General features: G+C 33.9%; 1 protein-coding gene across 3 annotated transcripts; it reads left to right on the forward strand.

Moving 5' to 3' along the window:
* The first annotated feature begins 1,140 nt into the window (after positions 1 to 1,140).
* On the forward strand, positions 1,141 to 4,803 carry LOC11424846 (uncharacterized). 3 transcript variants are annotated; one of them, XM_039834179.1, is made up of 9 exons: positions 1,141 to 1,470; positions 1,838 to 2,019; positions 2,348 to 2,623; positions 2,723 to 2,781; positions 2,917 to 2,953; positions 3,228 to 3,299; positions 3,476 to 3,626; positions 3,747 to 3,884; positions 4,363 to 4,803. In XM_039834179.1, exons 1-9 carry the CDS (start codon positions 1,273 to 1,275, stop codon positions 4,726 to 4,728), a joined length of 1,479 nt encoding a protein of 492 aa, XP_039690113.1. In that variant the 5' UTR covers positions 1,141 to 1,272; the 3' UTR covers positions 4,729 to 4,803. The 3 variants fall into 3 exon arrangements, with proteins under 3 accessions (XP_039690113.1, XP_024639477.2, XP_039690114.1); XM_024783709.2 differs by having other exon boundaries at positions 1,142 to 1,470; positions 3,717 to 3,884; XM_039834180.1 differs by having other exon boundaries at positions 1,330 to 1,470; positions 1,854 to 2,019; positions 3,717 to 3,884.
* The last annotated feature ends 8,982 nt before the right edge of the window (positions 4,804 to 13,785 follow it).

Here is a 13,785-nt window from a genome sequence, read left to right on the forward strand (position 1 = left end):
AAAATGTCTAGTAAATCAACATTGTAGATGATCTATCAAATATCTCATTATATTTTTAAGCTTAAATGTATTTTTAATCTCTCTATTTATATATTTTTTAATTGAGTCTCCCATTTTCTAAAACCAACCTTTTGATTATCTATTAAGAATGTCAACAATTTTTCTAGTCGTCCACATCATTTTAAGTGATGTGGCTCCTTCATTGATGTTGTGTATCAATCTTGTAACTTTTTTTTTTTATAATAACTTATTGTTATTTATTAGTTCAAACAAAAGTACCAAAAATATGATTAATCGTCGCATTTTAAACTGCACCCAACCTATGATAGTCGTGTCTTTCAAATAAAAGAAACTTACAATAGTCGTATGTCAAGCAAACGAGTGAAGGAAAGGGGGGGGGGGGAGAAAATTAGCAAAGTTTAGACGGTTGTGCCTCGTGCCACCTCAAATGAAAAGCGTTAGAGCAACTCCAATGGCTGACATTTTCCTTTGTCCGCCAGCATAGAGTACACAAATTATGGTTTTTTTGCAAAATTTGCCATTGGAGTACTCCAGCCCTGGAGCAACCGTGCGTTTCTGAAGTCAAGGTGATTTTGATTTAAAAAAACATATAAGATGTGGGACCCTAAAATTTAAGTTGTAAAAAGCATGAATGTGAATAAAATATTACTAATATGCAGGGCAACATAGTGGGAAAAAATGAGTGAGTTATTTCAAAATGAGTGAGTTATTTCAAGCTGATGTGGTATAATGAGAATCACAAAATAACCTTTGATAGAGTTAACCATTGAAGGTGCTTTTATACAAAGTAGTTTTTTTTTGTTCATTCCACGTTACGTATATTTTCAAGTGGGAAACTCAAAAGCCAATATGAAAAAAAACAAGACAAGAGAAACTAGCAATAGCAGAAAAGGTGGGAAGAAAAATGTACGAAAGCATATATTATATAAGCTTAAGAAGAAAGACACATATACAAAGGCATGAAGTAAAAATAAAAAAAATAAAAATGGTCAATTACTTGGATTAGACAAACCAACAATTTCGGCTTATGATTCGTTACTTCCATCTCTTAACATAACCATTTGTCCTTCCTTGACATTAACAAAAAAACATTAATTCCCACAAAACCATGCCACAAGCTATTCTTACCTTGCTCAATGAGTTACACGTAAATTCCCTTCCTCAAAAAGTTGTCACCATTTTTATTTTTAGACAAAACCAAATGTTGTCTTTTTTTCTTTGCTCAATAACCACAACACAGCAGACTCTGCCATGCTCTACTCAACCAACTACCGTTTGTTGTTTCTTTTGTTTCTCTTGTTCTTGATTTCAGTTCCATCTTTTCAACACAAATGTTTAGCTTCAGCAGAGTCTTCAATTCATGGAAAGACCTTCAAGAGACCCGATCCTTTACGACATTTCAAAGACTACAATGGAGAGTTCGATGTTCGAAACAAACATTACTTAGCTGTGAGTTACTTTCCAAATCCAAATCTCTATTTCCCAAATATTACTCCATGCGTCCCATAATAATTGTTGCATTTTCCATGTTTCACATCGGTTAATAAAAAAATTATAAATCATTTCTAAACATGCTTCTCATATTTTCTTTCTACTACATGATCTTTTAGACCATCAAATTATGTTATATTAGTTATAATTGCAAAAGAGTGGTACATTTTATAAATCTTCAATAAATTAATACATAAAATGCACTATAATATGTTAATGGAATTAATTTGATCTATTAAGACAAGATAATTAACACTAATTTTGTGGAGGCATATAGAATTGAAAAAATGAGATTGATTGAGTATTGGTTTCTGATCCTTTTCAGTCTGCGGCATTTACAGGAGTTCATGGATATGCATTTGCTGGAGTTTGGTTGTTTTTTGGGGTGGCTTTGGGCATTTTCATGATAGTTAGGTGTTTATGTGGTGGGTCTCTTTCATTACCATGCTTGGATCATTACTATCTCCACATTTTCGTCCTCCTTCTCTTGCTCGCATCTCTTGCCATGTAAGTCACCATTTTCCTACACTACATTTTTTTCATGCATTATATGGTATGTATGAAGCTGACACGGACATAAACATTGGACACAATACTGACACGTCGATACCAGTAATAAGTAATATAAATAAAAGTAATTGAATATAACCACACCAACATGTGTCCGACACCAGACACGCTTTCAATATGAAGCATCCGTGCTATATTGATTTGAAGTGTAAGCACTTACTAATCTAATGTATAAGTTACTCTTATAATTAAAAATAACATCAAGTAAACTTCATAGTAGATAATAGATATGTATGAAATTGAAGCAATTGTGTATTTATAACAGAGTTGCCTCAAGTTTTGTACTTGCCACAAGTCAAAAGACCATAAGGAGGACAGAAAAACTGAAAGACACTGTGGTTGGCATAGGAGAAGAAGCTCTTGGGGCCATAAACAGAGTAATGAGAACAACTAAACAGATGCAGTATCTTCTTCTTCCTTATAATCCACAAATATGCGCGAGTTTGAATTCCACTACCGATGATCTCAGAACAAACTCGCGTGTGATTCGTCGTTTTATCGACAAAAGTGAACAATCATTCAACAAAGCCATTGATACTTTGTATGCATTAAACTTGATTTCTCTTTAAATAAACTAATCCTGTTTCTTGCTTTTTAATTTAGTTTAATTTATTGATTTGATGCTCTTAATGTGTCATAGGCATACAGCACATATAGTTGTTCTAACGGTCAACTTAGTAACACTAGTTGCAGCACTAGGTAAGCATATTAATCCAATAGACCCATAAAAACTTTACCATTATTAGTATTTGATTAATTTCCTAACACAATTAGTGAAATTAAAACCTTTGATTTGATTTAACTAATGGTTTGGTTTCTTTGTTGTTGAGTCAGTTCTAATGCTACTGCATTGGCGTCCTGGATTCATAATGTAAGATAAAGTGTTATTTTTGAAGTTCTTTTATTTACAAAAAAAATAAAAATAAAAAAATACAACCACTCTATCTCCTGGAGATTGAAATATAAGTAAAAATAATTCAAAAAGTCAAACATATTAAATCTAAATTTTTGGACCAGATGCATTTGACTTTTGAATATTTTTGTTTATATTTCATTTTAGGGAGTATTAAATAATAAGAGTTGGTGAATTTTTTTTCTTCGTTTTTGTTATGATTAATTTATATTTTGAATTTGTTTAATTTCAGCCTAATCCTATGCCTTTGGATCCTAACAAGCCTTTGCTGGTTCCTGACTGGTTTTGATTATTTCCTTCACACGTGAGTAAACAAACTATTTTATTTTAGAATGATCGATTATATTTGAAACATATATACTAAATACATCAGTTATTCAAAAACCTGAAGAAAAAAAATATTTGCTTGTAACAGTGACCGAAGAGAGTATTCGTAACTGAGATTGTAGTAATCAAACTCTCTTTTCATTGTGAATGCAGTTTTGCAAATGATGCATGCTCTGCATTTGAGGACTTTGAGAACAACCCACAGAACAGTAGTTTGGGTTCGATGTTACCATGCATTAATGACTCATTCTCTGGAAAATTGATAGCTCAAATTGGCAGCACAATCCACACTTTCATTGTTGAGGTACAATTTTTTTTTGTCATTCACCTATTCAAAAGGAAATGCATACAATTGTTTGATAGTTTCTGATATAATGGTTTGTTTGTGTCTCAGTTGAATTCTGACGTATCACTCATGTATCAGCTGCTAGGAATAGGTGAAGAAAATGAAGAATTAATTGGACTCGTGAAAATTTGTAACCCTTTCTCAGGGCCACCAAACTACAGCTACAGTCCACACAATTGCCCTCGTGATGCCATTCGGATTGGAGATTTACCAAAAGTAAGTCACGAAACTCTCACGCTAAATGAATAGTCTTGTAAGATTCGACTTTTCTCATAGGCTTAAGTCATAACTACGGTCTACTAGTGCTTTTCTTGAGAGTTAAGTTACGTAACGGGCGGCCTATAGACTTTATTAAGGTTCACCATTGAATACCAATAGACGAGTGAAGCTGCCAAAGAGGAAATGACTACCATCGTCCACCAGTGTAAAGAGAGTAAAAGTCGTTGTGATCATCGGTTCTTAAAGGAGTGGCAATGTTATGAGTTACATGTCGAGTAGAAAAGAAAGTTCAGTGTGATACTTAAACTATGACGTTCTCTCGTTTAATAGACTAATTTTTTTGGTTGAACTCTCCTTATAAACTTTAAGTCATAACAAATTCTCAAGTAATACACCAATATAATTTAATTTAATCCCAAGTTTTATTTGAAATGCAAGTATATAGATATTTGACTCATGTATTTATACGTTATAGGTTCTTGTAAGGTTCACATGCCACCAAGATGATACAAAAGAGGAATGCAGAAGAAATGGGAGATTTCTTCCACAGACTTCATACAACATGGCTCATGCATATAGTAGATCAATCCAAGACATGCTTGATATATATCCAGACTTGCAAAAACTATCAAAATGTGCCATTGTGAAGAACAAAGCTGCTGAAATTGTGTCTCATCAATGCAAACCAATAAGAAAATCAACTAAATTATTGTGGGCATCTATGATGTCTCTTTCCATTATTATGGTAGTCTTGGTATTCACCTGGGTGGTAGAGACTCTTCGATGCTGGGATAAACCCCTTTCTACGAATACATGTTTTAGGACTCATACATCTAGATAGAAAATTTTATTTGTAAAGAAATTTTAAGGCACAAAATTAAAGGCAGCGATAGTAATTAGATAAGGGTGTGATACATTTTTTGGGGTTAGTTTTTTCATTTCTCAAGTATAACAAATAACTCCATGCATGTCGTAAGACAATTGGTTTGGCGAATAATATGTAAAAATTTCAAATATTTTGTTTTTAAGTGTGAATATATATTACATGTTTGTGGGGATTTATTTATTTTTTAATAATGGAAATAATACAACAAACAAGAAAAAGAAGAAAAAGAGATGCATTTTTTGGACAAACACCACGAGAATTTAGTTCACCCAAACTATGAAATTTATAGTCAAACAATAGGAGCATAAAGATGCATTTTTTTACACCTTGTTCAACCTTTAACATGGTTTGAGAGTCAAATTTACGTAAGACGCATGAACAAAAATGATATCTTAACACAAAAAGCAAACATCAAACGCCATATAAAATATGGTCAAATTCACTTTTTCGACTTTTTTTATATTTTTTCCTTCCTCGGGACCATTCACACAATGAATGCTATGACCTACATGTATTTTTATGGTGTTTCTTTTTTATACGTTGATTTTGGTTGTTAGCATAACACAACTCATTTGCGAAACTATGGTCAAGGTCAAGGCTAACTTGAAACTGTGTGTAACGGCTTGAAACTTTACATTAATACTACATCAATGCTATATGAAGTGAAAGTTTATTTCCATGAGGTGCTCGAATGTGTTTAGCCACGCGCAATATGCTTCGCTCACATGTTACTCTCATGCAATAGTGATTATGAATATTTTTAAAATTAAAATAAAGAAAAACTCAAAATTAATTGATAACAATTATCAAGAATGCTCACGCGTTATTTAGCTTAAGGAGTGAATTTTTAACCATTAGACTACTTGGAGAAAAAAAAATAACCTCAAAAATTCTAAAATGGGAGAGGAAAAACCACTTAACCATACAGTTTTAATAGATATTGAACTACATTTACAAAGATACACAACCACCATGCTATGCATTATATGTGGTCTTCAATTAGGTAGTTGTTACCACAACAATGTTTTTGAATGTGGAATATACAACAAAAATATTATAGAAGGATTTTTTAGTTAAAAAAAATTAGTTAAGGACTTTGTTGCATCAAACAAGAAAGATAAACCAAATTTTAAAATAGTTTTATTCATCTTTTTTAATACATAATAAAATGCAGTACTTCCTTATTCATCTCAACACTCACTTATCAATTAGTATATTCCTGGGGTGTCTGGTGGTGGGTATATTACTGGAATGTCTGGTGGTGGGTATATTACCGGAGAGTCCGGTGGCGGCGGGGGTGGCGGTGGAACTAGAGTACATGCCCTACAATAAGTTTGTTTAACACATTTGGGAACGACAATAACACCAATAAGACATCTACAACAATATATGCAGTGTAAATCTATTTTACAGGACTTAGGACAATTTTCCTGACAAATCGTATCTTTTTGAGCAAATACAAGATTATCATGGATTCCTTCTGCTTCAGATTCTACATGCATACCTGCGCACGCAAACAATGTAAACACGTAAGAATAAATTTATGTATGCAATATGTTAAATAAAGATTTGAAGGGTTATTTGGTTGAAGTAAAAAATTCAAATGCCATACATAAAAAATTCTCAGTTTTATAAGTGATTGTAAACCAATTTTAAGAAAAAAGAAAGGAAAGAGATCTTAAACCTGATGCAATGATGGAAAAAATCATCAAAAATGCCAAGTTGAGAGCGTAATTCCTTTTGGTGCCCATTTTGTTCATAAAATGTATATCTAGACACATGCTTATATAGGATACAGGTGAAATCACATTGCCCAATAACAATTTTTTATTGATAAATAAAAATATAAATATGATATCTATTAATCATCTGTAATCACTTTTCAATTTCAATGTTTAATGGGATTTCTCCGCTCGTAATTGTGTGACGCAATGACAAATGTTAGTCATCCAATCAAAATAAATGGTCAAAATATTTTATTATATAAAACTAAGCTTAAATTTGAACTGTTCGATTACAAATAAACGGACAATGTTTACTACAGTTTGAATCTACGTGTAAATTCTACAACAATGAATTGAGGCTGTCTACTTAGATGCGAGTCACTCTTCAGTTTCAACCTATATTTCATTTCTTCATTTTCTTGAAAATTATGCTATTTCTCTGCCTTGCTTATTTTTTAAAACATTAATAATTTCTAAACAACCTCTTCATACTTTCTACTACATGATATTTTAGACTATCAAATTATATGTTAATTGCAATTGCAAAAGAGTGATACATTTTATAAATTTGTATACGCCGACGATGAAATATAAAAATTATGCTTGCATCTAATCAAATCACATTATTATGCCACTTGTGTAAATAGGTAATTCCTAAAATATATCTACAAATATCTATTAGGTGCGATTTGATTCAACATGCGTGTAGCAAAAGATATATTATTTAAGTATGGAAATTAATTACTTTATAAATCTTATGAAATCACATCGTCCATTAACTATTTGTATGATAGATAAACAAGCATTATTTTTCAGACTCATTGAATAGCTAGGAGTAAATATGATTTTTTTTTTTTTTTTAGGGAAATTGTTTATATCATTTCATTAATAATCAAAGTTTCAATATAATTGGATTTATGAAAATAGATAGCGAGACTAGCGAGAAATGTGGCTTCCTTTGCAAGAGTGTGAGCCAACACATTAGCTTGTTGCCTAACAAACTCCACCCTAGAGTTGGTAAACTTGGACAAAAACAAAGACTGGGAAGCTGTGATGATGTTTCCAAATTCAGTTATGTCTTCCCGACCCGAATAAAGACCGTCTTTTGTGGTTTTAGAGTCGACTTCAAAATTAATGTTATCAAGATGCATATCGCTCGCCCATTGAAGCGCATGGTAAAGGTCCAAAGCTTCCCCAATGTCAACCGGATAGACACCAATAAAGCTAGGAGTAAATATGATGATGTCTTTTTTTTTTTTTTAAGGAAGGAGTTAAGTAAATATGATGTCTTGTAAGTGGTTGGGAGTCACTTTCCAATTTCAATGTATATTTTCGAAACAAGCTTTACTTCGATGCGAATCACTTTCCAATTTCAATCCATATTTCTTTATTTCTTAAAAAATGCTATTTATATATGTTTTCTTCGGACTTTATACTACATGATATTTTAGACTATCAAATTATATTACACTATTTACAATTGGAAAAGAGTGGTATATTTATAAATCTTCAATAGACTTTTTAAACTAAAATTTAATGCAATGTGTCAACTAGAGTGGTTCTTTTCCAATTGCAAAGGAGTGTGCCAGTAGACTACTTAACAAAAGGTAATCTCGTGTTTCAATTACAATCCTATTGATTTCTCGCGTGTGGATTTCAGATTATATAATTCAAAAAGTGTAAAACATGTTATATAAATTCTCTAAATCCCTCGATTTTTTTTCTTCATATTTTACAATATAAAATAGGGTACGCGAAAAGGTTAAATAATGGAAAAAAGAAACATTCCCGTACTTATCATTTGCAACACGTGTTATGAGCAAGGTCCAAAGGAAATAGCCCAACTCAGACCCATTTATCAAAGATGGACCAAATGAAGACTATTACTTTTTCCACCCTATGCCTTTCCTCGCGCGCCCTATTTTTTTTTCTTCCAATTTTACCCCTGGTCCGGATTTCGTTTTCTGGATTGCATTGTTAGAATTTTGCATATGTTTCCGGATTTGAAAATCCGGAATAATGTTTTACTAGAACTTTTGCAATTTTAATCTTCAAAATTCATAAAATAAAAAACAGAAATAAAAAGACACAAACATAAAACAACTCATTTTATTAATATATGAACAATAGATTACAATAATTTTCAAGCTTTTTAAGCTTATTACATAAGATGCTAAATCTATTTCTACTCTTAACTTATTACATAAGCAATACCGATGGCTCCAGCCACCGGTGGAGAGGAAAAAGGGGGGAGGAAAGAAGATGGCGGGGAAGAAGAAACCAATGTTTCCTGATGGAACATACAAGTAGCTTTGGTGTTAGTGGGGAAACATAGGGGGCACAGGGGCCTCTAGGGAACAAGAGACCATGATGGTCAACATGACACCTAGGCAAACCAACCTCACACCCAGACTGACCCCTTCCCTGTTGACCGATCATATGACCCCTGATGGATTTCCAAAGAGGCCTCTTTCTATGAAAGGCCAACGATGAAAACACATCGTTGCAGAAGAGGATAAGAGGAGAAAGAAGAAGGTGTGACTATTTTTGAGAAAATGAAGCCTATTTATAGTGAGGGAGGGACCAAAAACACGTTTTTCAACTTGACCACCGCCCAAAACGTTTTCTTTGTGGTGCAGACCACGACCACCGGCCAAAAGTTTCTGGTGTATTCCGGATTTCATATTCCGAAAACATACGATACTGGGGTGAATTACGAGAACCTTGGGACTTTGAGTATGGTGAGGGTTGGTTCGGATTTTAGAATCCGGATTTATTCATCATTGGATTCTTTTGTGTCCCACATTGCACCGACAATTTTTGTGGTCCACAACGCCCACATACCTGTAACGCTCTAGTCGTTGTTTCATTTATTTTAATTTATTTAGAGTCTTGTATGATTTTAAATAATATTGGTGATTTATGTGGTGTTATATTTTATTATATAGTTTATTTTAATAATAATTAGATTAAGTGAGATATTACTATTATTTTGGAGTTTGAGGAGTTAATTAATATTTAATAGAATTAAGGGGGAGTTAAATGAAAATAAGGGGAGTTAAGTAAATGGGAAGTTAGGAAAATAGAGGTCAGAAGCATCTTACGTGAAAACTGTCAAGTTGGGAGAAAAGGGAGAGAAGAGCAAGTTAGGCCAAGGAACCATATTGTTGTGCATTCTTTCAATTGAATTAAGGTAAGGGTGGGTTTTACTTCAGTAGTATAGATATGAAATTCTGAATTGGAGTTTAACAGGTTTTTGGTGGAAATTGAGAAATTGGGTCTAAGATGAATTAATGGTTTTTGGAGTAGATATTGTTGTTCTGATGTTAGAATTAGGTTCTGGTTGCATAAAACACTTCATTGCTTATCTGTAAACTAATTTGGGAAGTGAATTAGAGGAAAATGGGATTTTTGGGAAAAATCAGTTTTCTGCCCGTACAGAAGTTCATCGCTCGCCTCGCGAGTAGCCTTGCTCGCTAAGGCGAGTGAGCAACTTCATAGCTCGCCTCGCGAGCAGACCAACTCGCCGTGGCGAGCAACCCAGTTGAAAAACTTGATTTTCAAATTGTTTTTATAAGATGTTTTGGGGATAGTTTAATGTGCCTAAATGATTTTAAAGAGGACTGGGGCAAGTTTTAGATTAAAAAGATGAATAGGGAGCTTAGAATTGAAGTTTGAGTGAGAAAAATGTCAAAACTCCCGAGAGCATCATATTTTCACTCGCCTCGAACTCGCCATGGCGAGCAACCTGTTTTGTGAGTTCGCCATAGCAAGCAGATGTGCTCGCGAGGCGAGTTACCCAGTTTTGTATGCTGATTGTGCTTGTTTGAATGGTGATGATTGATGTTGTTGTTTGAGCATAATTGTGATTGGTTGTGCATCTTTCTGAATTGCTGGATTACTGTTTGTTGATGTTGTTGATGGCTGTTGTTATCATGGTTTTGGGGTGCCAAGCCATTAATTGGACTTGAACCTTTCGACCGTTGATATCTCTCTTTTTTCTTGGAAAGGGTAAAAGGAGAAAAACCCTTAAAAAGTTCTAGATTCGGGGGTCGTTTTCGCTACGGGAAGGTGTTAGGCACCCGGAGCGATTATGGTATTCCATAAGAACCGCTTTCCTAAGTTTATTTCTACGCTTTAGTTTTATTGCTTATTTGTAAAAAAGGAAGGCGTGATTAGTTAAGAATGGGGGTGAGAAGAAGTAGAATTTGATTTTATTTCGGCTTGGATGAGTTTTGACTCATTGCCTACGTACCGTTTTACGGGATCAAAACCGGCGTAGTTCTTGCTAAAAAGACTTGCTTTTTCGTTTTAATTGTTTGATTTTTAGTTTTGAAAATGGTTTTGAAGAAGGAGATTGGGAGGCTTCATGAGCATTAGATTTAGCAAAAAAAGTGAGGTTTGATTAGTGATTAAAAAGAAAGTCTAAATGATTAAGATGAATTGAATTTTTCTTAAGAAAAAAAGAAAGGAAAAAAAAAATGAAGTGTTGACTTCATATTTATTATGAAAATTTTTGAAGTGAAGTTCAATTGTTTTTTTTCTTAAAAAAAAAGATGGATTTTCTCTAAGTGTTTAAACCTAAACGCTTATCTAACCATACAATCCTATGCATACATCTAAGGTGAGTGTGTGCGTGTCGGTGCGTCATAGTGTCCATAGTCCATATTACAAAAATTGCCTAAATACATTCTATGGCCTCTTTGCCAAGCTACAAACCAATGATAACAAATTACATTACCAAATGAATTAAAACTTGCGAAAAAAATAAATGCTAAGCTAAAGAAAGTGGAGAGAGTGGTGGAATGCTATGAAATGTATGGCACATGAGATGAAATGGTTAGTAATCATAAAGCACACAATAGTAGGAAGTAATTAAAAGGAAATGCATAAAGATGGCAAAGAAAAAGTAATAAAGTGGTAATAAACCTAAAAGACATTTGATATGATACCTAAAGATGCTAGTGGCCCATAATCATCACATCATGGCAATTTAGAAAGAAATTTTGTTTCAAGCCATGACATGCAATTAATGGAGGCATATGCATGCAAAATATCACACCAAGTTCATAGAGAAATTTGCCACTTTATTCCTTAAAACTAAACTTATTGCTTGCAAAACAAGAAATTCATAAAATCATATTCAAAAACAGCAAACAAAAACACATTTCCAGAGGCATATTCATCATCATATTAGGCATCCTTTATCCATGTCATAATATCAAAATGTCAAGAACAAAACATAGCAAAATGCATACCAAAAGTGTAAAAACACATGGAATTAGTTCATGCCACTTTAACATCTTTTTTTATGCAAGAAACACCATAGAAATGCCAAAAATATACCAAGAAATAACCAGGATTTTTAGGATTTTTTTTATAAAAAAAGTGAGCAAGAAACAGGTGCAAGTAGCAAAGAAATACGGTGCAAATAGCAAAAAAAAACAAAAAAACGTGAAAGAAAACTAAGCCCAAACCCAAAGCCCACACTCAAAACTCAGACTGCACAGGAGCCACACGATTGATCTAGGATTCTGAAACCCTAGATCAAACGGCCAGGAATCAAAGGGGACTGGACCGGAAATAAACCGGTCCGGTTCACTGGCTATATAAACACAAAGGCTCCGGTTTTTTTCATTTTTTCCTCTCCTTCTCTCTCTTCTCTCATCCTAGTGAGAGAAGCTCCCACTTCTCTCTAGAAATCCGGTTGTCTTCTCCGGCATGGCTTAGCTCTTCCGGCGCGGTGGCCGGCCACCTCCAGGTGGCGGCGCCGCCGCCGGAAAAACTTCCTTGCTCCGATTCAAAAAAATTTTTACGTTTTTAAACATCCTTTTTCGTGCTATTCATGAATCCGAGCTTGGTTTTTTGAAAAAGATTTTCAACCGGAGTAGATCTAAGTTTGAAGTTGCGGTTTTGAATGAAGTTTTTCTTTGTTCTTTGTGCTTTTTGGCTACGTGCTTCTAGAATCCTACATGTTTATACTTGATTCTCCTTTTTATCCATTTTTTGCGAAAAAAAGGAAGTTTGAGTTTTACCTGTGGTTTTCTTGGTGGTTCCGATCCGGATCTTCAAGGAAAGCTTGATTTTAGTCTTGTTCCGTTGATTCTGGTTTGGTTCCCTGCTGTTCTGATCCGCTCTTCTTCTTCACAGGTTCGGTATATGGATTTTCGTCCCTCTTCTTCGTCTCCGGGAAAGCCTCTGCGATCGTGCTTGAGTTCGCCGCTTTCAGTGGTGGACTCGCACTCGAATTGCAGAGCAACGATTCAATGATGATGATTCCTTGGCGAATCTCTGAGAATCGTGGAAAATTCAATGAATTTCTTGATGATTTTGTGATTCTGGTGATTTAGGGTTTTTGATTTTTCTCTGTGTTCTTGATGATTTCTCTGTGATTCTGGCTTTGATCTAACTGACAAGAGAGAGAAAAATTGATTCTGTTTTTCTTCTTTGGTGAAGTGGCGTGTGATTAATTGCTTTGAATCTGACTCACTGCTTTTATAGCTGACATGTGTACACTTGAGCCAATAGAATTGTGACATCTGGATTTGCTCACTTGGGCGCTGCTTGCTATTTTAAGGACCAATCTGCAAATTGTGAAAATGACAAGGACTGGACTGCAAAATTAAAAAACTCGAAATGAAATAAATAAAAACAGTTTTGGACAAAAAATGCAATTTTGGGACCTCAATTGAGGGACCAAAATGCAATTAAAAATAAAATTTGAATAAAAAACAAAATTTGACCAAACGTAAAGTGAAACAAAAAATAAAACTGACAAAACGGACTAAAACGAACCAATGGCTTAAATGAGGTACTTCAAAGTAACCTCCCCATGCCAAAATTTTATGTGAAATGACCAAAATGCCCCTAGGGCTAAAAATGACCTAAACAGAGCCAAATTGACTCGACACTGACTCAGATGCAAGTTTGAAATGAAATTAGCAAGGTTTACTGATGGAAAGTTAAAAATGAATTTGAAAAGACTCAGAGACAGTCACAAGGATGAAAATGGGTCCCACTGCAGGAAATGACCAAAATACCCTTCTGTATGACTTTTTGCAAATTTTGAAATAAACTGTAGAAAAAAGCAATGTAATGATTCAGAGACACTTTTGAATGACTTATAAGACAAGTAAAGACACTTCAAAAGGTTTTATGCAAGAAAAACATAGGTGAAATTGTGATTGAAAATACTGCGAGGCAGAGACAATTTGAACTGTGCAGTTGAAATTTGATAATTGACAAAGTTTGAAATGAAATTGGGCCCAGTATTTTTAGGTCCAAAAAC

Source organism: Medicago truncatula, chromosome 5 (genome assembly GCF_003473485.1).
Source record: "Medicago truncatula cultivar Jemalong A17 chromosome 5, MtrunA17r5.0-ANR, whole genome shotgun sequence".
In the NCBI taxonomy this organism is placed as follows: Eukaryota; Viridiplantae; Streptophyta; class Magnoliopsida; order Fabales; family Fabaceae; genus Medicago; species Medicago truncatula.

Coding starts and splice junctions, on each gene's coding strand:
- LOC11424846 (XM_024783709.2), top strand. CDS start 1,273: ATGCTCTACTCAACCAACTACCGTTTGTTGTTTCTTTTGTTTCTCTTG. Junction 1,471..1,837: donor GAAACAAACATTACTTAGCT/GTGAGTTACTTT, acceptor GATCCTTTTCAG/TCTGCGGCATTTACAGGAGT. Junction 2,020..2,347: donor TTGCTCGCATCTCTTGCCAT/GTAAGTCACCAT, acceptor TATTTATAACAG/AGTTGCCTCAAGTTTTGTAC.